At 49.0% G+C, this 22,943-nt stretch overlaps 1 protein-coding gene across 4 annotated transcripts; it reads left to right on the top strand.

Moving 5' to 3' along the window:
• Positions 1-28: 28 nt before the first annotated feature.
• gon4l.S (gon-4-like S homeolog) lies at positions 29-22,738 on the top strand. 4 transcript variants are annotated; one of them, XM_041574640.1, is made up of 31 exons: positions 29-186; positions 5,877-5,993; positions 6,148-6,317; positions 6,656-6,730; positions 6,844-6,894; positions 6,976-7,026; positions 7,971-8,066; positions 8,181-8,303; positions 8,424-8,594; positions 8,735-8,927; positions 9,130-9,231; positions 9,406-9,446; positions 9,586-9,686; positions 10,910-11,135; positions 11,504-11,590; positions 11,893-12,064; positions 12,382-12,526; positions 12,664-12,814; positions 12,945-13,061; positions 13,238-14,851; positions 15,231-15,486; positions 15,621-15,802; positions 15,998-16,195; positions 17,847-17,990; positions 18,182-18,325; positions 18,484-18,591; positions 18,658-18,774; positions 18,862-18,961; positions 19,040-19,541; positions 20,800-20,902; positions 20,983-22,738. In XM_041574640.1, the coding sequence occupies exons 1-31, from the start codon at positions 174-176 to the stop codon at positions 21,109-21,111; spliced, it is 5,799 nt and encodes a 1,932-aa protein (XP_041430574.1). In that variant the 5' UTR covers positions 29-173; the 3' UTR covers positions 21,112-22,738. The 4 variants fall into 4 exon arrangements, with proteins under 4 accessions (XP_041430574.1, XP_041430573.1, XP_041430571.1 ...); XM_041574639.1 differs by having other exon boundaries at positions 5,877-5,960; positions 18,862-19,541; XM_041574637.1 differs by having other exon boundaries at positions 18,862-19,541.
• The last annotated feature ends 205 nt before the right edge of the window (positions 22,739-22,943 follow it).

Raw genomic sequence — 22,943 nt, 5'->3', positions numbered from 1 at the left:
ATGCACAGCGCGGCAGGACGTTCATTCTGACGCAATGACGCCGACGTGCAGCTACAGACTGCGGTATCCATGATGCTTGTGGAAAGCTGTTTGGCGCGCGGCTGTTCTATGGCTGGGAAACAACGTCCCGGAAGCGGCAACGTCTGATTGGCTCGTCTGCATCCGCCGGTGGGATGTCCCGTGCTGGTAATTATTATTAGCGGTGCTTATGGGAGTGCGGAGACTTGTGTATATAGTCACTTCTCTCACACGTCTCTTCTCTCTCTCACTCACTGACTCACTGACTGTACCCTAAACATCATCACGTGACTCTCCTCAGCGCTTGCGTCTCCTTCTGACTGACCCCTGTACCCCAAGATAGTCCCTCTCACCCCTGATATTCTCTCACCCCTGTACCCCCAGATATTCCCTCTCACCCCTGTACCCCCTGATATTCTCTCACTCCTGTACCCCCAGATATTCCCTCTCACCCCTGATATTCTCTCACCCCTGTACCCCCAGATATTCCCTCTCACCCCTGTACCCCCTGATATTCTCTCACTCCTGTACCCCCAGATATTCCCTCTCACCCCTGATATTCTCTCACCCCTGTACCCCCAGATATTCCCTCTCACCCCTGTACCCCCTGATATTCTCTCACTCCTGTACCCCCAGATATTCCCTCTCACCCCTGTAACCCCCTGATATTCTCTCACTCCTGTACCCCCAGATATTCCCTCTCACCCCTGATATTCTCTCACCCCTGTACCCCCAGATATTCCCTCTCACCCCTGTACCCCCAGATATTCCCTCTCACCCCTGATATTCTCTCACCCCTGTACCCCCAGATATTCCCTCTCACCCCTGTAACCCCCTGATATTCTCTCACTCCTGTACCCCCAGATATTCCCTCTCACCCCTGATATTCTCTCACCCCTGTACCCCCAGATATTCCCTCTCACCCCTGTACCCCCAGATATTCCCTCTCACCCCTGATATTCTCTCACCCCTGTACCCCCAGATATTCCCTCTCACCCCTGTACCCCCTGATATTCTCTCACTCCTGTACCCCCAGATATTCCCTCTCACCCCTGATATTCCCTCACCCCTGTACCCCCTGATATTCTCCTCTCACTCCTATACCCCCTGATAGTCTCCTCTCACCCCTGTACCCCCAGATATTCCCTCTCACCCCTGTACCCCCTGATATTCTCTCACCCCTGTACCCCCAGATATTCCCTCTCACCCCTGTAACCCCCTGATATTCTCTCACTCCTGTACCCCCAGATATTCCCTCTCACCCCTGATATTCTCTCACCCCTGTACCCCCAGATATTCCCTCTCACCCCTGTACCCCCTGATATTCTCTCACTCCTGTACCCCCAGATATTCCCTCTCACCCCTGATATTCCCTCACCCCTGTACCCCCTGATATTCTCCTCTCACTCCTGTACCCCCTGATAGTCTCCTCTCACCCCTGTACCCCCAGATAATCCCTCTCACCCTTGATATTCCCTCTCACCCCTGTACCCCCAGATAATCCCTCTCACCCTTGATATTCCCTCTCACCCCTGTACCCCCTGATATTCCCTTTCACCCCTGTACCCCCTGATATTCCCTTTCACCCCTCTACCCCCTGATATTCCCTCTCACTCCTGTACCCCCTGATATTCTTTCACTCCTGTACCCCCTGATAGTCTCCTCTCACTCCTGTACCCCCTGATAGTCTCCTCTCACCCCTGTACCCCCAGATAATCCCTCTCACCCTTGATATTCCCTCTCACCCCTGTACCCCCAGATAATCCCTCTCACCCTTGATATTCCCTCTCACCCCTGTACCCCCAGATAATCCCTCTCACCCTTGATATTCCCTCTCACCCCTGTACCCTCTGATATTCTCACTCCTGTACCCCCAGATATTCCCTCTCACCCCTGATATTCCCTCACCCCTGTACCCCCTGATATTCTCCTCTCACTCCTGTACCCCCTGATAGTCTCCTCTCACCCCTGTACCCCCAGATATTCCCTCTCACCCCTGTACCCCCTGATATTCTCTCTCACCCCTGTACCCCCTGATATTCTCTCTCACCCCTGTACCCCCTGATATTCTTTCACTCCTGTACCCCCTGATATTCTCCTCTCACCCCTGTACCCCCTGATATTCTCCTCTCACTCCTGTACCCCTGATATTCCCCCCTCACCCCTGTACCCCCTGATATTCCCCCTCACCCCTGTACCCCCTGATATTCCCCCCTCACCCCTGTACCCCCTGATATTCCCCCTCACCCCAGTACCCTCTGATATTCTCCTCTCACCCCTGTACCCTCTGATATTCTTCTCTCATTCCTGTACCCCCTGATATTCTCCTCTCACCCCTGATATTCTCCTCTTACCCCTGTACCCCCTGATATTGATATTCTCCCCTCCTATTCCTCTACTCTGACCCCCCTCAAGAGACTGGTAGTGATGAGTGAAATTATTTGTCGAGTTTCGACTCAAACATGACGCCCATAGACAAAAGTTTTTGTTGAAGAAAATGGGTCAGATTCATCCATCACTAGAGACTGGCGAATTGCTAATGTGGTGCCTCTATCCAAAAAAGGATCCCGTTCTCAGCCTCAAAACTATAGGCCAGTTAGTCTGACGTCAGTGGTAGGAAAGCTTTTCGAAGGGTTAATAAAGGATAAGATACTGGACTTCATAGCAAATCATAATACTATGAGTTTGTGGCAGCATGGTTTTATGCGTAATAGATCTTGTCAGACTAACTTAATTTCTTTTTATGAGAAGGTGAGCAGGGACCTGGATTCTGGGATGGCAGTGGATGTGATTTACTTAGACTTTGCTAAAGCATTTGATACAGTGCCACACAGAAGGTTACTGGTTAAATGAAGGAATGTTGGCCTGGAACATAGTATTTGTACCTGGATAGAGAACTGGCTAAAAGATAGACTACAAAGAGTGGTGGTAAATGGAACATTTTCTAATTGGACCAGTGTTGTTAGTGGAGTACCGCAGGGCTCTGTACTAGGTCCCTTGCTTTTCAACTTGTTTATTAATGACCTGGAGGTGCCATTGAAAGTACTGTTTCTATTTGTGCAGATGAGACTAAATTGTGCAGAACTATAGGTTCCATGCAGGATGCTGCCACTTTGCAGAATGATTTGTCTAAACTGGAAAACTGGGCAGCAAACTGGAAAATGAGGTTCAATGTTGATAAATGCAGGTTATGCACTTTGGCAAAAATAATATAAATGCAAGTTATACACTAAATGGCAGTGTGTTGGGAGTTTCCTTAAATGAGAAGGATCTTGGGGTCTTTGTAGATAACAAGTTGTCTAATTCTGGGCAGTGTCATTCTGTGGCTACTAAAGCAAATAAAGTTCTTGTATAAAAAAGGGCATTAACTCAAGGGATGAAACATAATTGTGTCTCTTTATAGGTCCCTGGTGAGGCCTCATCTGGAGTATGGGGGCAGTTTTGGACTCCAGTCCTTAAGAGGGATATAAATGAGCTGGAGAGAGTGCAGAGACTAAGTGCAACTAAACTGGTTAGAGGGAGGGAAGAGTTAAATTATGAGGGGAGACTGACAAGGTTGGGGTTGTTTTCTCTGGGGGAAAAAAGGTGCTTGTGAGGGGACATGATTAGACTTTACAAGTACATTAGAGGACATTATAGACAAATAGCAGGGGACCTTTTTACCCATAAAGAGAATCACGTACCAGAGGCCTCCCCTTCAGACTAGAGGAAAAGAAGTTTCATTTAAAGGAACAGAGTAGGGGGTTCTTTTCTCAAGCTCTGGAGTCAGTTTGTAAATTGTTCATCCAACTCCTCGGTTTATGGTACAAAATAAATGGATTTGACACACTCACGGTTATAAAATGAACACTTCCTGCAAAAGACGCAATGCGTAAATGTGCATTTGACGCTTCTGATTAGTTCACTTCATGGTTAGCAGCTGTCGCTTGTGGTTGGCAAAATGGCGACCAGGGAATGATTGCCAAGATGGCTCCTCCCACCATCAGTTGATTGGCAATATGGCGACGGCTGCTATCCCATGAACTGAACTGATCAGTGATGTGAAACGCAATGTTTACGTATTACGCTATGGACACGTCAGGAAAGGAGCAGTTACACAAGTATTTGTCTAGACATTTGTCTACTGTCACTGACGAAGGGGGCAGGCGGCCCCTGAAATGTTTGATCTTTTACTTCTCATCAATAAATACAGTGGTGTGAAAAACTATTTGCCCCCTTCCTGATTTCTTATTCTTTTGCATGTTTGTCACACTTAAATGTTTCTGCTCATCAAAAACTGTTAACTATTAGTCAAAGATAACATAATTGAACACAAAATGCAGTTTTTAAATGAAGGTTTATATTATTAAGGGAGAAAAAAAAAACTCCAAATCTACATGGGCCTGTGTGAAAAAGTGATTGCCCCCCTTGTTAAAAAATAACTTAACTGTGGTTTATCACACCTGAGTTCAATTTCAAAGGTTATAAAGCCATTTCTAAAGCTTTGGGACTCCAGCGAACCAAAGTGAGAGCCATTATCCACAAATGGCAAAAACATGGAACAGTGGTGAACCTTCCCAGGAGTGGCCGGCCGACCAAAATGACCCCAAGAGCGCAGAGACAACTCATCCGAGAGGCCACAAAAGACCCCAGGACAACATCTAAAGAACTGCAGGCCTCACTTGCCTCAATTAAGGTCAGTGTTCACGACTCCACCATAAGAAAGAGACTGGGCAAAAACGGCCTGCATGGCACATTTCCAAGGCGCAAACCACTTTTAAGCAAAAAGAACATTAAGGCTTGTCTCAATTTTGCTAAAAAACATCTCAATGATTGCCAAGACTTTTGGGAAAATACCTTGTGGACCGACGAGACAAAAGTTGAACTTTTTGGAAGGTGCGCGTCCCGTTACATCTGGCGTAAAAGTAACACAGCATTTCAGAAAAAGAACATCATACCAACAGTAAAATATGGTGGTGGTAGTGTGATGGTCTGGGCTTGTTTTGCTGCTTCAGGACCTGGAAGACTTGCTGTGATAGATGGAACCATGAATTCTACTGTCTACCAAAAAATCCTGAAGGAGAATGTCCGGCCATCTGTTCGTCAACTCAAGCTGAAGCGATCTTGGGTGCTGCAGCAGGACAATGACCCAAAACACACCAGCAAATCAACCTCTGAATGGCTGAAGAAAAACAAAATGAAGACTTTGGAGTGGCCTAGTCAAAGTCCTGACCTGAATCCTATTGAGATGTTGTGGCATGACCTTAAAAAGGCGGTTCATGCTAGAAAACCCTCAAATAAAGCTGAATTACAACAATTCTGCAAAGATGAGTGGGCCAAAATTCCTCCAGAGCGCTGTAAAAGACTCGTTGCAAGTTATCGCAAACGCTTGATTGCAGTTATTGCTGCTAAGGGCGGCCCAACCAGTTATTAGGTTCAGGGGGCAATTACTTTTTCACACAGGTTTGGATTTCTTTTCTCCCTAAATAATAAAAACCCTCATTTAAAAACTGCATTTTGTGTTTACTTGTGTTATCTTTGACTAATAGTTAAATGTGTTTGATGATCAGAAACATTTTGTGTGACAAACGTGCAAAAGAATAAGAAATCAGGAAGGGGGCAAATAGTTTTTCACACCACTGTATTTGGAAGTACCCTTGAAAATGTCTGAATGTTGGGGTTCATTAGAGAACAAGCATTATTATTGTTATTATGATGACTGTTCTGTTGCAGACTGTAAGTTTTATTGCAATATAAAGTTATTAGGAGTCACAGTTGCTACATTATTGCGACTGGTTGTAAATGTTGATTATTATTCTCTGACTGATCCACCCGCCCCCCAGCACTGCTCATTGGACACTCAATATCTCTTCTTACAGAGAAATGCCACTCTGTGTCGGGGGGCGGGATGCAACCCCCAGAGTCTGTGACCACATCCCAACAAGAACAGGACCCCAATAAAAGTGAGGATGATGTGGAACTGTGTGTCACTTTGGGTAGGTAGTGACCTCTGCCCATGCTGGGCTTTAACACTGTGGAGGGATTTGGGGGTACGGGGCTTGAGGTGCAGAGAAATGGGCTCTGTGTTTGTGACAAGGCTGAAGCTGATTGGTTAGTCTCTTGCTCACTCTTGTGGTGGCCATTGCACAGATGATCAGGATTCGGAGGGGGAGGAGCATAGGAGGAAGAGGAAGCGAGAAAAGGAAGATGAGGAAGAGCGGAAAGAAGTGTGTGATTTTGATGAGACATTGGACCAGGCGCTGGAGGATCGAGCCAAGCAGCACAACCTGACAGCTGTCAATGTGCGCAACATTCTGCATGTGAGTGGCCCCTGGGAGCCCCTAAAGCAGCACCTTTAAACTCCCTGTACACGGCTGTATGTCTTCACTCTATGCATGGAACTAGTTACCAGTGGGATAGTGACAATTGAGCACAGCTTAGGCAATCAGTCCTTTTCCTTTCAGCTGGCTATTTAGTGCTGGTCTGATGGAATGGGGGGCGCCTGTATAGCTGCTCCCCCTCATCTGTAGGAAACGGGCATACAACATATTATTTATGAACTTTCCCTTTAAATCTGTATGGCAACTTTTTGGGGGCCCCTGACCCACCTTTACTGGGCCTGAGCTTTTGTTACATTGTGACGTCCATATTTCTGCAGGAGGTGATCACCAATGAGCATGTGGTAGCCATGATGAAAGCGGCTATAACTGACACTGAGGACATGCCCCTCTTTGTAAGTAACACTGTGTGTGCCCAGTGCTTACCCCACATACCCAGCCATTAGGCCTTGCCCCAGCTTTGCTCCTGAATGCACCTTTATCATGTTTCTCTCTCTCTCTCCTACAGGAGCCCAAAATGACCCGCTCCAAACTGAAGGAGGTGGTAGAGAAAGGGGTGGTAAGTTTGTACTTCGGGGGTAGTTTTACACCACTTTAAGTGTGTATTGGCTGCTTCTGATGAGCCTACGTTTTCCCCCAGGTCATCCCTACATGGAATTTGTCCCCTATCAAGAAAGTTACAGAAGTCAAGGTGAGTATCACTGTATTGTGCCCCTTCATCATCATCCAGCTCCTGTGCTGTCAGTGTGGCCATTGGCATCACTTTTTTCTGTTATGTGCATACAATGGGACACACTTGCACCTCCCGGGAGGGGGAAATGTTTTTTCCTTGGGCTCCCTGTGTTGTTTGCACCTTCCAGTAGGAGTGCCATGGTTGATCCTGGGTTCCCTATGGGGTTTGCATAGCAGCACTGATGGCTCAGCTCAATCTAGTCAGTGGCTGACTCAGGATATGATCCATAAAGCTTTAATAAAGATTTATGTAAACAAGTCTCCAGGGCCAGATGGCATACACCCACGGGTTCTAAGAGAGCTTAGTTCAGTTTTAGACCGACCCCTATATCTCAGATTTGCTCTGGTATGGTGCCTGTGTCTATGAATTCACTGGTAGATCCTTCCAACAGACACTTGGCTCTTAGCACCAGCAGATCCAGGGACTGGTCTAGTTGCATCTTGGAGTCAGAAGAGACACAGTGGGGCACGTTGGGGGGTCTTTGTTTCCTCTGGAGCAGCTGGCAGTTGGGCAGGTTTATACAGACAAAGGCTGCAGTTGATGGATGTGTTACTATGTAACGTGCCAGTATTTATATATGGACAGAGTCTGGCACTTTTAGGTCTTTTGTAAAACAAACGAAATGCGTAAGGTAATCATCAGCCTTCATCAGGAATAATCTAGTGACCATTTAAAGCAAAAATGGCTCCAAAGACATATAATGATACATAATAATAGCCCAACCCTCATTGAACGAGAGAGGTAGAGAAAACCGTAGTCATCACATGGAGGCAAGTTGGAATGGACGCCATGTCACAAATTTACATAAAAACAAAGATGAAATCGGCACAAAGGTGCTATGGCACAAGCCTCTCATACAGCATGTGTAGGACCCCATGGTGCCCATGTTTCACTCTCTGCAGGTCCCCCAGTTTGTGGACATTCACCTGGAGGAGGACGATTCATCGGATGAAGAGTATTGGCCTGAGGAGGGAGATGAAGATGAAACTGCAGAAGAGGTGAGTGCAAATGTCATCTGAAGGCTTTTGCCCTTGTCCGCTGGTGCCTTTTCTGCCTTGTTGACCCGTCGTGGTGCAAGGACTGGCATCTTCACTCCCTCTTTGTTTGTTCAGAGCCTGCTGGAGAGCGATGTGGAGAGTACAGCTTCATCGCCTCGAGGCCACAAATGCCCAAAGGTTCTGCAACTGCCTGAGCCAGTAGGGATAGAGGAGGATGAAAGTGCAGATGGGCAGCAGGTAGGTGTGCACCACACAATTTCTGTGCTGCTGGGGTAAATAGTGAGGGCAGAACGGGGACAAATTCTTGGGAATGGAATCCATTGTAGCTGTCCTCTTATCCATGTGTTGCTTTCTCAGGAGGCCTCTGATACACCTGGATTAGTCATGCACATCGGTGCAGATGTGGCCACTATGGGGCCTCCGCCACCCCCAAAATCCAAGCCTACACAGGACAGCACATTTATGGAGAAGCTACACGCTGTGGATGAAGAGTTGGCCTTCAGCCCCATGTGCATGGATTCCTACCAGGTGAGGGGGGATAGGTTAGTAGCGATGACTATAAGGGTGGGAACTAAGGGACCAGTCTGAGGACTGAAGATCTTCCCGCCTCTTGTTTAGGGGTCTCATGGCTGACCCCAGGCTAATGCGCTTGTCATCCTCCCTGGCAGTCGCTGGATGAGAGCCTAATTGCTTTCCGCACACGCTCTAAGAGGCCATTGAAGGATGTTCCTATTGGGCAGCTAGAGGCCAAGCTGAAGGCCCCGGACATCACCCCTGATATGTATGAACAGAACACCGCTGATGATGATGAATGGAAAAAGTGGCTGATCAGCTTGATGGAAGATGATGTTGGTAATGAAGGTGAGTGGTGCCCCCTCTTGCTAGGCCTGCGGTATGGCTGCACTGGTTTTCTGATGACCTCTCAGCTGCCATTCTCAACTGTCACTTCCCTGGCTAATGGCCAGCCCTCATTCACCCCAACTTTGTGCCCTCAACTGCCCCTTCATCCTCCTACCTATCTTCCCTGGCACCCAGCTGGGTCTACTTCCTCTCTGTATTTCAGATGAAGGTGATGATGATGATGACCCAGAGTACAACATCCTGGAGGATCTCGATGAACCCGATACAGAAGATCTCCGCAATGACCGAGCTGTGAGGATCACAAGTAGGTGCTTGTGGGAATGAAAGGGTGCAGGGCTTAAGTGGGTGGGTTTCACAGGTCTGGCCAGTGAGAATAAAAGGCTGCAGGACTATAGTGGGTGCTAGAATGTGGTGAGTGGGTGACAGAGGTGACCGTTTATATTTTTGTAATGAATGTGACCCATTGTGCCCCTCCCAGAGAAAGAAGTCAGTGAGCTGATGGAGGAGCTGTTTGAAACAGTAAGTGTCCATTTGCTCCATTTCCCTTCTTGTTCATAATGTTTGTCACTAAGTCCCGCCCACTTTGTGGATCTTGGTTTGTATGTCATGGCGCTGGGTTGGTCTGTGATGGGGGAAGAAATGGTTTTGCTGTGTTCAGTTTCAGGATGAAATTGGCTTCTCTCATGTGGACGATGAAGGGCCCGATGAGGACAGTAACCAGGAAGCCCAGCCCAATTTCAATACACCTCAAGCAATCAGGTAACAGGCAGATGAGTGGGTGGGCCTTCTCCTGGGCTCCCTGTGCTCCGCCTCCACAATTAGACAAGAGCTTTGTGGGAAATGGGGCCTATTTTGTTTTGTCCAATTGCATTGCAGAGAACCTCCTTCAAATTGGGGCAGGGAAGCTAGAGACAATGCTCCATTCAGCTGGAGATTTATTGCAGAAAGGATCCTCGAAGCTCTCCACAGTATAACTTTGCACCCAGTAATCCTGAAGTACCGAATGCACCCAAATACATGGTTCCCATCCATATGTCAATGCCCTGTCGTACTGCTTATTGCCCTGCAGGAGGCACTGTTCTTCCTTATATATATATATATATATATATAGATATATACATATTTAGGTCCATAAATCTTTGGACAGATTTCCTCACATTTTAATCTTTTTGTTCCACCCACTGAATTAAAGCTGAAAGTCTGCAGTTCAACTGCATCTGAGTTGTTTCATTTAAACTTCATTGTGGTCATGTACAGAACCAAAATTAGAAAAAAAAGTTGTCTGTCCAAAGATTTATGGACCTAACTGTATATAAGTGTGTGTATCATGTGACTGGGGTTCATTTACTCTGCTCTGAGTTCAGGATAAACTGAAGCAAGTGACCTAGCTGCTGCCACCAGCTCTGTCTGTCTCCATATTCATGCCTCTACGAGTCTACGTTCTACATGTGGCCATTCTGTATGCAGGACAGTTCTTGCACCAGAAGATCCTGATCTTTGGGAAGAACCTATAGTTCCTCTTCTGATCTGTACAGCAGGTTCTTCTTGGTTATCATAGAGAGATGGCTCTGCCTCTTTCCTTGTGCCTAAGGAATACTGTAGCACAACCAGAGCATGGACTCCTTCTGCTGTAGGGTCTCTGAGAAGTACCTGGACACTCCATGGTTGAGACGTGTGGCCATCATGTCTGCATCCCGTGCATGGCACCTTAGCTAATTCTGGTCTCTGCTACCGAACACTTGGTGACCAGGCTGTAGATTGGAGGCATCTTTGTAGTTCTTGATGCCAGTGTGTGAACGTAGTGTTGGAGAGAGTTGCTTGCTTCTGCTTGCCCTCCATAGTAGCTACTTAGCCCCTTTCATCCTGCACTGAGGGCTGGGCATCTCTCTATGGCACCCATGCTGTAGCTACTAAGGTTGGCATGCGTCAGTGCCTCTCCTTGACAGGGTTAGAGTTGATGTTTATCTACATGTCCCGTACAGATTCGAAGAGCCTCTTGCCAACCTACTCAATGAGCAGCACCGCACAGTCAAGGCGCAGCTTGAGTTTCTGAGGTTGAGGAAATTTCTGCCAAAGTCCCAACCCCAGGGGACAGATGAGTCCACACCCGCCCCAGAGGAACCCAAAGCTCCTCCCCCTGCCAAGGCTGCCCCGGTCATGTTCCTTGATGTGTCACAGAGGAGGAGATTGCAGCAGCAAATGCAACAGGTAAATGTGTGTGTAAAACATGTACCTTTGCTGGGTACACACCTGCCCCAGTAAGACCCAAAGCTCCTCCCCCTGCCCAATTTGCCCACCTGCAGGGGCTTCTGCAGTATTTTAAGAGCCGCACTGATTATTTAAACTACCCAGGAGCCTCTTGTCATTAATCAATAAGCATCTGCTGGAGTAGCCTGCAACCCTAAAAATACAGCTTACCTCTCTAAGCCATACACTCTGCTCCCCCTGTGTTCATGGCATGTGAGAACATCCCACCCTTCTCCCTCCAGCAGGGTCACCCCACAATTCCCTGTTGGTTTCAGCCCCCCAGACAGTGCAGAAGGTTCCATTCTCTCTCTTCCATTGCTTTTGTCCAGCACATCCAACTTCTGAGCCAGATGCACCTTCTGACCTGCCAGAACCAGCAGCTGAGCCAGCCAGCGGAGCTCTCTCGCATGTTTCTGGTAAGGGGGCTTGTGCCCATCTCTCCAGCAATTGTAATGGCAGCCAGCCTGGCACACAGATAAGTTGTATTCAGCTATAAAGGGTGTTGTGTGCAGCAGAGGCAGTAGCTCAAAGCTGCTAAAATACTTTCTATATTGACCATAAGCAGCAGTCCCTGCCTTTCTGGTGCACCCTCCATTACTTCAGAGATGGTGTGGCCTTAATAAATCACTATTTTTACCTGCCTTGTGTCATTTCTTTGCCCAGTCTTTCCTTATGTCTGTTTGCTCTCTAATTGGATGATGCCCCTTTTTTTTTAAAGATGGAACTTTCCAGTTTTGCGGAGAAGTCCATGATGCACCATCGCATGACTAACCCACAGTTCCACAGCGCCTTCCAACCCTGGAACCTTAAGGAAGCTCTGCAGTTACTCCATGACTTTCACCGACAGGTCCTTGAAGAGCGGTGCCCACCCAAGCCCCTAAAAAAAAATGGTATGTGCCAGCCTGCTTCCCTTGTGGGGCAGGGGATGGCATGTGCCAGATTGCTTGTTTGTGGGGCAGAGGATGGTATGTGCCAACTTGCTTCCCTTGTGGGGCAGGGGATGGTATGTGCCAGCCTGCTTCCCTTGTGGGGCAGGGGATGGTATGTGCCAGCCTGCTTCCCTTGTGGGGCAGGGGATGGTATGTGCCAGCTTGCTTCCCTTGTGGGGCAGGGGATGGTATGTGCCACGTGTGTGTCCTGTTGTGTCTGATACTTGGCATGTGTGTGTGTCTGTGCCATCTCTTACTCTGCTACCTATTCCTTACAGCCAGTGAGGCTACCAGCCTACCCAAGCACGTGGCATGGATCATGGCTACACGTCCCCTCTTTATGTACCCGGAGCTGCTGCCTATCTGTGCCCTGAAGGAGAAAGGACCTCGGGACAGAGTGTACTTCACAAAGGCTGAGGACAAGTAGGTTCCAGACCTTCCTTTTATTGTATTTCTAGTTAGTTGTGGTGTGATGTGCCATGGGGCTAGAGTGTGACCCTGGCAGAATATCCTTCCCACCCATCTGACCATCCTGCTGGTGTCTAACATTTGTCCTTTAGTTTGTTGGCTTTAGGCCTGAAGCATTTTGAGGGGACAGACTATTATAAGCCCCTGATCAGCAAGTACCTAGTGACGGGCAAGAGTGCCCAGCAGCTGACTGTGCGCATAAAGAACCTGACCATGAAAAAGACTCCGGATAATATCATTAAGGTGAGTGCAGATAATATCATTAAGGTGAATAGTAGGGCACTGTGTGGGTGCATTGAGGGCAGAGTTTGCCAGTGATCAGCCCTATGCTGCACCTCCTCACTCACATACGCTGATGCTTTCTTTCCGCCAGTTTTACAAGAGGACCAAGCTTCTGCCAATAATGTTTAAATTGTGTGATGATGCCCACTGGCGGGATGCCAAAGCCCCGGTGGAGAGGGAGAAACATCGGCTGCCATATTGGCTCAAGGTAATTGCAGTGCAAGAAACTAATCCCAGGTCTTTATGTAACAGGGGCCCATGGATTAAATGGATTTGTTTGAACACTCTTTATATAAATAGTTCCTAAAAGGTGACTGATAAACATAACTTGGTGGATAGGGAGTTGGATAGGGTCATGGCCGATCTGTTATTCTCTCCGGACAGGCTAACCTGAGCAGCATCGAGGAAGAGTTTGGGAAGTACAAAAAGGAGGTGCAGAAGTTCCCCCTAATGATACCTCCAGGCCTGCAGCTTAACTTGAAGCCCCTCCCTCAGCGCTTTCTGCACAGAACTTGGCGACAGAAGAGACCCTCCATTCTAAAGCCCCTTCTCATCCGGCCCAATAGCAGCAGCACCAGCAACAACACAAACTTCCTTCCCAAAACGGTGACCAAAGTCTCAGGCCAAGACCCATTCCCTATTGGTTTATATACCAGGGTGCCCAGTCTGGTGCCACCTGTCGTGCCAGTGCAGGGAATTCTGGGAATACGTCCTGTGGATGTGCCAGTGGGGTGTAAATTTCAAGAAGTACGCCCCACATCGCTCTGTGCCCCCAGACCCTCTCGTTTAAACCCTACGTCTATTGCCCCTATTCCTATTGCCCCGGCCAAAGTGCTGCAACCTGCAATGTTGAACCAAAGAGCCCGGAGACTCCTGGGTGGTATGTCCAAAAGAAGGAGTGCCATCCGAGGCCCTGCCTTTAAATCTGCCCCCCTCGTTCATTCTACCCCTGTTATTTTTGCCGTACCGAGTACCACGTTAAAGCTGGTGAGTCTTGGGTCTCCATGTGGTGTGATACAGCCAATGAGCAGCAGCACAGGAGTTCCAATCACCACATTACTGCTTAACCCCCCAACAATCCCTCTGAGCCAGACCATCGTCCCCTCCCCCCTCAACCAGACCCACCTCACTGAGCCAGAGAGCCATGTTGACTCTACACAGGGTGACGTGCAAGGGCAAGAGGAGACCACTTTTAAAGAAGACGATGAGTGGGACTGCGTCTCCATTACTATAAAGGTGAAGGAGGAGGGGAGCCTGGGCCCTGGGGGGCACGGAGACTGTGGGGGAGAAGGGACTTCAGCAAAAAATGATATAAAAGAGGAGGAAGCCTCTCCGTGCTGCCCAGAGAAAACATCCCCTGAAAAGAAAGGCTGCCCCTTTAATCTAACACAAGTTCCACTGTTCCCAGCAGAACAGAAACCCGCTTCTGAATGTGACCCCCTAGAAACAGAGCAACGAGAGGGGGCTCCAACTTGTGAAAATGGCTCTGGACTGTGTGAGCAGCAGGTTGGGCAGGGGCTTCCGGAGGAGGGGTATGGGACTGTAGGGGATGGATCTGGAGCCCAGGAGCCTTCAGGGTTCTCTGCAGGCCAGAGGCACAGGGGCCACACTATGGGTGACAAAACCAAAGAGCAGGATGGGAATAGAGCCAGCACTTCACTTGTGCTCAAGGAGGAGGAGTCTGATAATAAGGAGGAAGAGAAGCCTGAAGATGAAGCTATGGAGGAAGAGGATGGGGCCGATGACACCCAGAATCCCGAAGCTGCAGAGTCTCCTAAAAACACTTCCTCATCCACAGATGGAGATATGGACATAAGCAGCCCGGCCGGGACACAGCACGATTCTTCAAGCCCTTCAGGGCGACCTGAGAGTGGCAATGACAAAGATGGCGCTGAAGAGGAAGAGGAGGAAGACTTTGATGACCTGACCCAGGATGAGGATGAAGAAGAAATTTCCTCAGCCTCGGAGGAGTCTGTTCTGTCTGTGCCAGAGCTCCAGGTAAGGGCATTATGGGCACTGTCTCTGGGTACAGAGATTCAAGCTGTACTTACTGGGGTGGCAGTTGGAACATGAATTCAAGCTGTAGTTACTGGGGTGGCAGTTGGAACATGAATTCAAGCTGTAGTTACTGGGGTAGTGTAAGATATATATATATATATATATCCCCATTTTACATCCCCTAATTTTAAGTTTTCCCTCATTCTACATTGTTGTTTTGTGGTCCCACCTATATATTATGCATAATACTTTTTCCTGGATTTTCTGGTCCCCTGAAAAACGTAAAATGGGGGTTCTACTGTATACTGTGTATATATAGAGAGAGGATTGGAGGCTGTAAAGATGGCAGGTGTGTGACAGGTTGTGTCTGTGGTGCCAGGAGACCATGGAGAAGCTGACGTGGCTGGCATCAGAGAGGCGACTGAGTCAGGAGGGAGACTCTGAGGAAAACTCCCAGGAGGAGAACTCAGAGCAGGAGGAGGAAGAGGAGGAGGAGGGTGATGAAGGCATTGAACGTTCCTCACAGAAAGAGGAAGAAATGACAGATGAAGTGACTGAAGGGGGGGCAGAAAGTGCCCAGAGTCACCTGTGCCCCCCATTACCGACTCCTGCGCCAACGAGTGCAGTTCCTGCTGGTGAGTGTTATGCCAAATGACAAGAATGGGCAACCCAAGGTGACTGAAAGCCTTTCCATTGGTCTTTTGTTATTGTTTATATTGAAATATGCAAATGAGGATTTGCATTAAAATTGCCTGTCTTTTCTGATAAGGTGAGAGGCGCAGAGGTGGGAGCAGGGGCCCCGGGTCTCACAGGGTCCGAAGCAGAAGGGGGCGGGCTCGAACCAGCAAAGATGCCTCTAAATTACTGTTGCTTTATGATGAGAACATTCTGGCCAAGGATCCTCTGAGGGCGCAGAAGGACATGGCCTTTGCACAGTCGTATCTCAACAGGGTAAGGACTTCTTCATGGAAGGGTCTGCTCTCATCTCCTGGGGGGGGGGGTGCCTAGCTAATTTTGGGGTTAAGATTCCTTATGGGGGTTGTGCTTTTATGCACATTACAGCTCTGAGTCCATCCCATTGGTCCCAGAGGTTTGGTGATACCAATAGGGAGGCATGCAGCTCATTGGCCGTGTGTTTGGGTGCAGGTGCGGGAGGCATTGCAGTTGGTGCCGGGGAAGTATGAGCAGTTCCTGCAGCTCATTTACCAATTTGAGATGAGCAGGCAGGAGAGGACGGCCATGGATCTGTGTGAGAGGCTCCGGGCGCTTCTCAGGGACTGGCCACAGCTCGTCAGGGATTTTGCTGCCTTTCTTCTCCCAGAGGAAGCCCTGGAGTGCGGATTGGTGAGTCAACTTATTCTGTACAATGTTCTCTGTAAATAGAGGCACCAGAGACCAGCGAGGCTGGTGTGAAGGCATTTCAGGCAAACAGAGGATTGGAGAGGGGCCAGTGGGACAGCTAGAGAGGCATATTAGGCAAAAGAAGGGTTGGAGAGGCACCAGAGACCAGTGGGACAGTTGGCGTTTTCAGTTGGAGCAATAATAATTGGATGAATGTGTGAGTAGATATTGGTTTGGCTTCTGTGTACGTCCCACTCAGTAGAAACTTGGGAGTAGACACTGCTGCTGAGTGTGATGCCCTCAAGACAATCTGTAGCCATGAATTGACAATGTAACTTGCTGAACAGTTTGGAGGAGCCGTAAATGTGTAACACACAGTGAAATGTGGGTGAAGTGATTGTGTTGGGAAGGAATGGCAACCATTAATGATGTCAGGCTTTGGCCAAATGACGTGGCATCTCCCGAGGCTTCTAATCTCTGACCTGGGACATCTCCTATACATGAGGGAGTCATCCCATAGGGTGGGGCTTAGGGACAACAGTGGGGGGCACTATTGGTGCAGCTGTAGAGCCCAAGCCATGGGGGTGCAACTGTAAGGGGGTTGTTTCTTTGTACACACGTGTGTTCAGAATAATAGCAGGGTGTTGCTCCAAATCCTTATTATAGGTTTTATTTCCATATGGGCAAATGCACTGGCAACATTGCACATTGTATTCCAAATCTTGAAGAAAAATGGATGAAATGTGTGTTATTCCTTAGGAGAAAGTGAAGGGAATATTAGGGAATATCATTGTTCTTTCCCAACTCATTGACTGTATCAAGTGAAAGATGTTTGTGTTGCTTTGAATGTTGTATAAGCAGTGTTTCTGTGTTGTATGGACTCCATATAATAATGATTATTGGGGTGTGGGTGGAAGCACCATAATGTGCAGACAACAAGAACCCCCAACTCTCCAACAGGCCCTCCTATTGGGCAAAACGGGGGGATTTCTGTCCCCAGACGAGTGAGGTTTGATTAGGGAGTAGTTTAGTGAAATAGGTTGTGGAGGATTTAGAGGTATTTGGGGAGAAAAATCATTTTTAGTAGATTTATTCTACCCCCAAATGGTTAGCAGGAGAGTGTCCATCTTCTCTGTGATTGGTGCGACATTAAATGTATTGGGGAATGTTGGCACTGTGGGGTCAAATGACCGTGTGCCCTTTCACTATAATAACATATGATTGGCATAAAGGGATGTGCGTGCTCAGTATTGGCAATTTTCAGGCCTTTAAGAGTGGGCAGGGAGCACACTGGTATTGTCAGTGGTTCAACTAGGTGGAAAGTGGACACCCCAGCCTTGTGCTCCAGCAACAGCCTGTGCCCAAATGAGTGAGGGGCAGCATTGGTTCTCTGCCAACTGGGGCAGCAAACAGGGCCCTGCCAGGCCAGTTAGAGGAATGGCATGTACAGATATTGGGGTGCACAAGCAGGACCCTCTGATCTCCCACCTCTTGTTAATGCTTGTCCAATCATTTGTTTGTAAATGCTTTGCACTGCACTCAGGAATATGCTGGAAACAAAACCTGCTGTTCCTCTGTATTCCCATTACCCCACATTCTGCCCTACAGAGACCAATCAGATCACTTAGCCTGTGACGCCCCATTTTTCCCTTAGTTTGAGGAGCAGCAGGCATTCGACAAGAGCCGCAAGTTCCTCCGCCAGTTGGAAATCTGTTTCATGGAAAATCCCGCGCAGCATCAGAAGATCATCAGACTGCTGCAAAGTTGCGCAGAGTGCCCCTTGCAGGAAATAACAAAGGTACCCCCTTTACTTCCCCCTACAGGAAATAACATGGTACCCCCAGTCCCTGTACTGCACCCTACAGGATATATCGCTAGCCTACTGTAGTATGTATGAATTTGTTGGGCGAGAAGAGCTGCCCTTGGGTGCCCTTCTCTTTGTCTGGCACTGTCCATACTTATGCCCCTGACTCTCTGCTTTCTCTGTAGCTAAAGGCGCAGATGTGGCAGTTGCTGAGGGGCCACAATCATCTCCAGGATGAATTCTCTCTGTTCTTTGATCAGCTGAGGCCGCCAGCAAGTTGCCTCGGGGACTTTGAGGTCATGCACTGGCCAGAAGATAAAGACTATAAGGTTTGCACTGGGTGGAGCCTATAGTGGGTTAGGGGTAAATATGGCTAGACTGATGGCTTGGGGCAGTCGTCTATGTCCTTATAAAGTTCTCCCATTGACCTGTCGTGTAGGGTGAGGGGGGGTCACAGGGGTAACTGACAGTGCACCCTGTTCCACAGTTCGATGGATATGAAGAGGTTACGTTGCCAGAACTGGAAGAGGAGGAAGAGCTGGGAAAGGCGGCGGCACCCCGGAACAAGAGAAAGAAGGATGTGCACCAAGAAAAAGTGGGTATTTTTGGGGCGTTCGGGAGGGGGGGGTGTGGAGCTACTAACAGGCTTGTGTGTGTTTAGGAGGCCGAGTGGCAGGACACAGTGGGAAAGGAGTGCCCGTGTTTGTACCAGGACAGCAGTGCAGAGCAGCGCATGAAGCGGAGTAAGAGGAGGACGTGCAGCCAGTGCAACACTAAGGTCAGACTCACTTTCCTGCCAGGACCATGGGGCAATTGTTCTCCCTGCTCTGCCCTATAAACTCCACTCATTGTGTTGCACATTTAGGTGTGTGAAAGCCGCGCCCAGCGAACCAGAGAAGCTCCTGATGCAACAGTAGGTGGGCCGCCCCGATCTCTTCGGCAGGGTTCCAGCTTGAAGGAACTGGGTGAGTGTAACCATGGAAACTATTGGGTCACTGACCCACTGTATACTGGGAGTCCATCTCTAAGTTCTCTTGTCTCAGCTCCTGGCGAGGGCACTCTTCCACCGAGGGACACACAGGACAGACTTTGTGCAGAGCCGTCTGTAGGCCAGAGGGGCAGCAGTGATGTCAGCGGGGCAGATAGTAACAAAACTCGTGCCCCCACCCAGAGAGGCTCATCTGCATCAGACTGCACTTCCCTTGGCAAAGCCAGACTTGCCACCAGAGACTCCCCCCGCACTTCTGCCCCTCTTAGGAGTAGCCGCAGATCTCTGTGCATGAAGGAGCCTGAGAAACTGCCCAATAGCATTGCACCTTCCCTGGGGCTAAACCCCACGCTACCCAATGTGATTGAGAGGAGCGAAGTGTCCATCATTCCCAGCTCATCTGGAAGCTCTGCCTCTGTTCCTCCTTATCCCAAGCCCCTATATCCGAACATCGACAAGAAAAGTCCTTCCCCCACCCTCGAGGAGCAAACCTCAACTATGTGTGCCAAGAACATCAAAGTCAGCTCCAGCGGAGAGAAGGTCATTCTGTGGACCAGGTACTGTGTGTATAAAGCAAGGAATGACTCCATCTGTTTTGCTTGTTGCTACTGCCCTGCCATATGGATGGGCCAACCTACCAGCATGCTTTGCTAACATGGCTATCTGTAGGCCCATCCATATAGCAGGATACTAACATGGCTCCATCTGTAGAGCATTCTCTTAGCTGGGCCCATCTATATGGCTTCATCTGTAGTTCATGCTGTTAGTTTTGCCCATCCATATGGCAGGATACTAACATGGCTCCATCTGTAGAATATTGTCATAGCTAGGCCCATCCATATGTCAAGGTACGAACATGGCTCCACCTGTAGAGCATTTTCATAGCTGAGCCCATCCATATGGCTCCACCTGTAGAGCATGCTGGTAGTTTGGTCCATCATATGGCAAGACACTAACATGGCTCCATATGTAGAACATTCTCATAGCTGGCCCCATTCATATGGCAGGATACTACATGGCTGCATCTGTAGAGCATTCTTGTAGCTGGGCCCATTCATATGGCTCCATCTGCAAGCATGCTGGTAGTTTGGCCCATACATATGGCAGGATACTAACATGGCTCCATCTGTAGAACATTCTCATAGCTGGGCCCATCCATATGGCAGGGTTCAAACATGGCTTCATCTGTAGAGCATTCTCGTAGCTGGGTCCATCCATATGGTAGGGTACTAACATGGCTCCATATGTAGAACATTCTAGTAGCTGGGCCCATCCATATGTCAAAGTAAACGTCATCGCCGCAGTATACGAATACACAGTGAGACAAGATGACGTGGCTCCAGCTAGTACAGATATCAGAGTGTGTCTCTGAGATAGTCCAGGTGTGTAAAGAAAAGTTCAGTTAACAGTCCAGTTATGGCTCGCTCTGTAGACCATGCTGATAGTTTGGCCCATCCATATGCCAGGATACTAAACATGGCTCCATCTGTAGAGCATTCTCGTAGCTGGCCCCATTCATATTTGAGGATACTAAACATGGCTCCATATGTAGAGCATTCTCATAGCTGGGTCCATCCATATGGCTCTATCTGTAGAGTATTCTCATAGCTGGGCACATCCAGATGGCTCCATCTATAAGCATGCTGGTAGTTTGGCCCATCCGTATCACAGGATAGTAACATGGCTCCATCTGTAGAGCATTCTCGTAGCTGTCCTTAAATAATCTTGAATAATGTGCAAACTCACGGAGTAGACTGCAAGCTTGTGGGGCACACAGGTGGGTTCCAGACTGACGAGCATGTGCTTTTGGGGCAGGGAGGCCGATCGAGTGATCCTCACAATGTGCCAGGAGCGGGGGGCCCAGCCGGAGACCTTTGCTGCAATTTCCAGGAGCCTGGGCAACAAGAGCGCAGATGAGGTGAGATTCCCATGGTGGGCGGGAGGCAGAGTTTCAGCCAATCATGGTGGGGCGTGATAGTGACTGTGCGTTTTGTGCAGGTGTCGCGGCGCTTCCAGGAACTGGTATTGCTTTTCCAGACGGCCTGTGTTACCAGCTCTGATGAAGAGGAGGAAGCAGGAAGTACGACGGAAATGCTGTCCGACCAGGAAGTGGAGGGCGAGGACTAGCCCAGTAATTGTCTTGAAAGGAAGGACTTTTTAGGGGGGGGGGCTTGGACTTGTGTGTAGTGGGTGGGGTTACCGGGGTATTAAATGCTGCAGGAATACTTCCCCTTTGTGTTACAGTGAGACATTCCTGCTCTTTGCATGGGGTTTTTATTGTAAATACAACCCTATGTGGGGCAATAGTCCAGTGGTGGGGCATATTCAGTCTCCACCCTGCTCTCAGGAAGCTTCGCTAGCGCCACACATCAACCTGGCGCACTTCCTTATATAAGCCGTGCAACAGGGGCCCCAGGGACAGCGACATCTGCAATGTGGAATCTACAGCTGCGGGGGAGGGGAAACAAGGGGAGGAGGTTACCCCATCCAGCTACAATATTGGGGGGCAGTGAGAGGAATGTGTTGCTATGGTTACGTTCACTCTGTCTCGGGTCACGTGGGAAGAAAAGGATTGTTGGAAGGTCAGGCTCAGGCTACATGGGCTCTGCAGAACACTGGCCAAGCTGTAAGTCACAAGCCAAATTATTAGTGAGTGGGTGTGGCCTAACATCCTCCTGCCTCTCACCTGCAGGTAACACGAGGGTTGGCAGCTGAGCTGCACGTATGGAGCACCGACGGGGTTTTGTCCTGGGAGGGAGGGGTCTGGTGGAAACACATTCTCAGCTCAGCCAATCGGCAATGCATAAGAAAACTCCTGGGCCCATAGTTACCTGATGTGCTAGTCCTCATGGGCCCCCTCACAACGACTGACTGGGAGAAGCTTCTGCTGCCCCCCATAGCCAGTGAAACATGTCCATGGTGGGGCCACTAGATATGGCTAATGGATCCGTGAGGGAGGAAGCCACCATCTTAACCTGAAACAGAAGCACTCACTGAGTGACACACAGCAACCCTCAGCTCACACTCAGTGCAAACACAAGCCCCACCCACTTACCTTCCTGCTGGACAAGTTGAGGGGTCAGCCAGTTGCACCAGGGTGAGAGCGGCACTGCCATGAGACTGAGGGTGACACTAATGAGCAGGTGGGTCAGGTCTCCGGCCCAGGTTGGAAGTGAGAGTGACAGGACAGAGAGCTGTGATTGGCCAGATGGGCAATTCCCATGATGCAGTTGGTACATGTGTAGGTCCTGGGGGAGGAGAAACACAGGGTTCCTGTGACACTTGCCCCCGGGCAGAGTAAATACACCCCTTATACTCACTCTTTCTGGGGCTGGTACAGGGTATGTCCCACAGTTCAGAATGCCCCGTCCAGGAAACTTATCATGCAGACATCCTGCCGGTTTAGCTCCGCCTCCATAGAAAATGGAGTCTGTCCTCAAGCTCCTCCCCATATGCCTCTCCCTGGCCAAATGCCTCCAACCCTTCCATGTCGCTGCTGGGGGACAAATCGAATTAAGTGCTGCATTACTTTATTGTCCAATTACAGAGTGCCCCGCCCCCAAGCCCACTCACTCTGCACAAGGAACCGCTTCCTAGTGGCCCTCGGGGCCCCTGCCCACCAGCCGCAAAACACAGGAAATTCCCTCTCTAGTCATTTAGACTGTAAGCTCTACGGGGTAGGGTGCTCCAAGTCCTTTACTTGAATGTAATTTTATATTTATGTGAATTGTATTTCTAATAATTATTATTATTAGTCCCTTGTTTGTTACTACTAATTAATTGTTCTGCTGTACAGTGCTTTGCCCTCAAGGAGCGCTATACAAATATATAAATATAATACATAGTCCTGAGCAACACCCCCAACACTGATTGGCTCCTGAGATGTCTTCTCCCACCAGCACCACCCCCCCATCTCTCTAGCACCCAACCCCCTTGGGACCCTAGCACCCCAATTCAAT

The sequence above is a fragment of the Xenopus laevis genome, chromosome 8S (genome assembly GCF_017654675.1).
Source record: "Xenopus laevis strain J_2021 chromosome 8S, Xenopus_laevis_v10.1, whole genome shotgun sequence".
Lineage (NCBI taxonomy): Eukaryota > Metazoa > Chordata > Amphibia > Anura > Pipidae > Xenopus > Xenopus laevis.
Note: the sequence above shows the minus strand (reverse complement) of the source record. Positions and strands in the feature narration are given on the sequence as shown.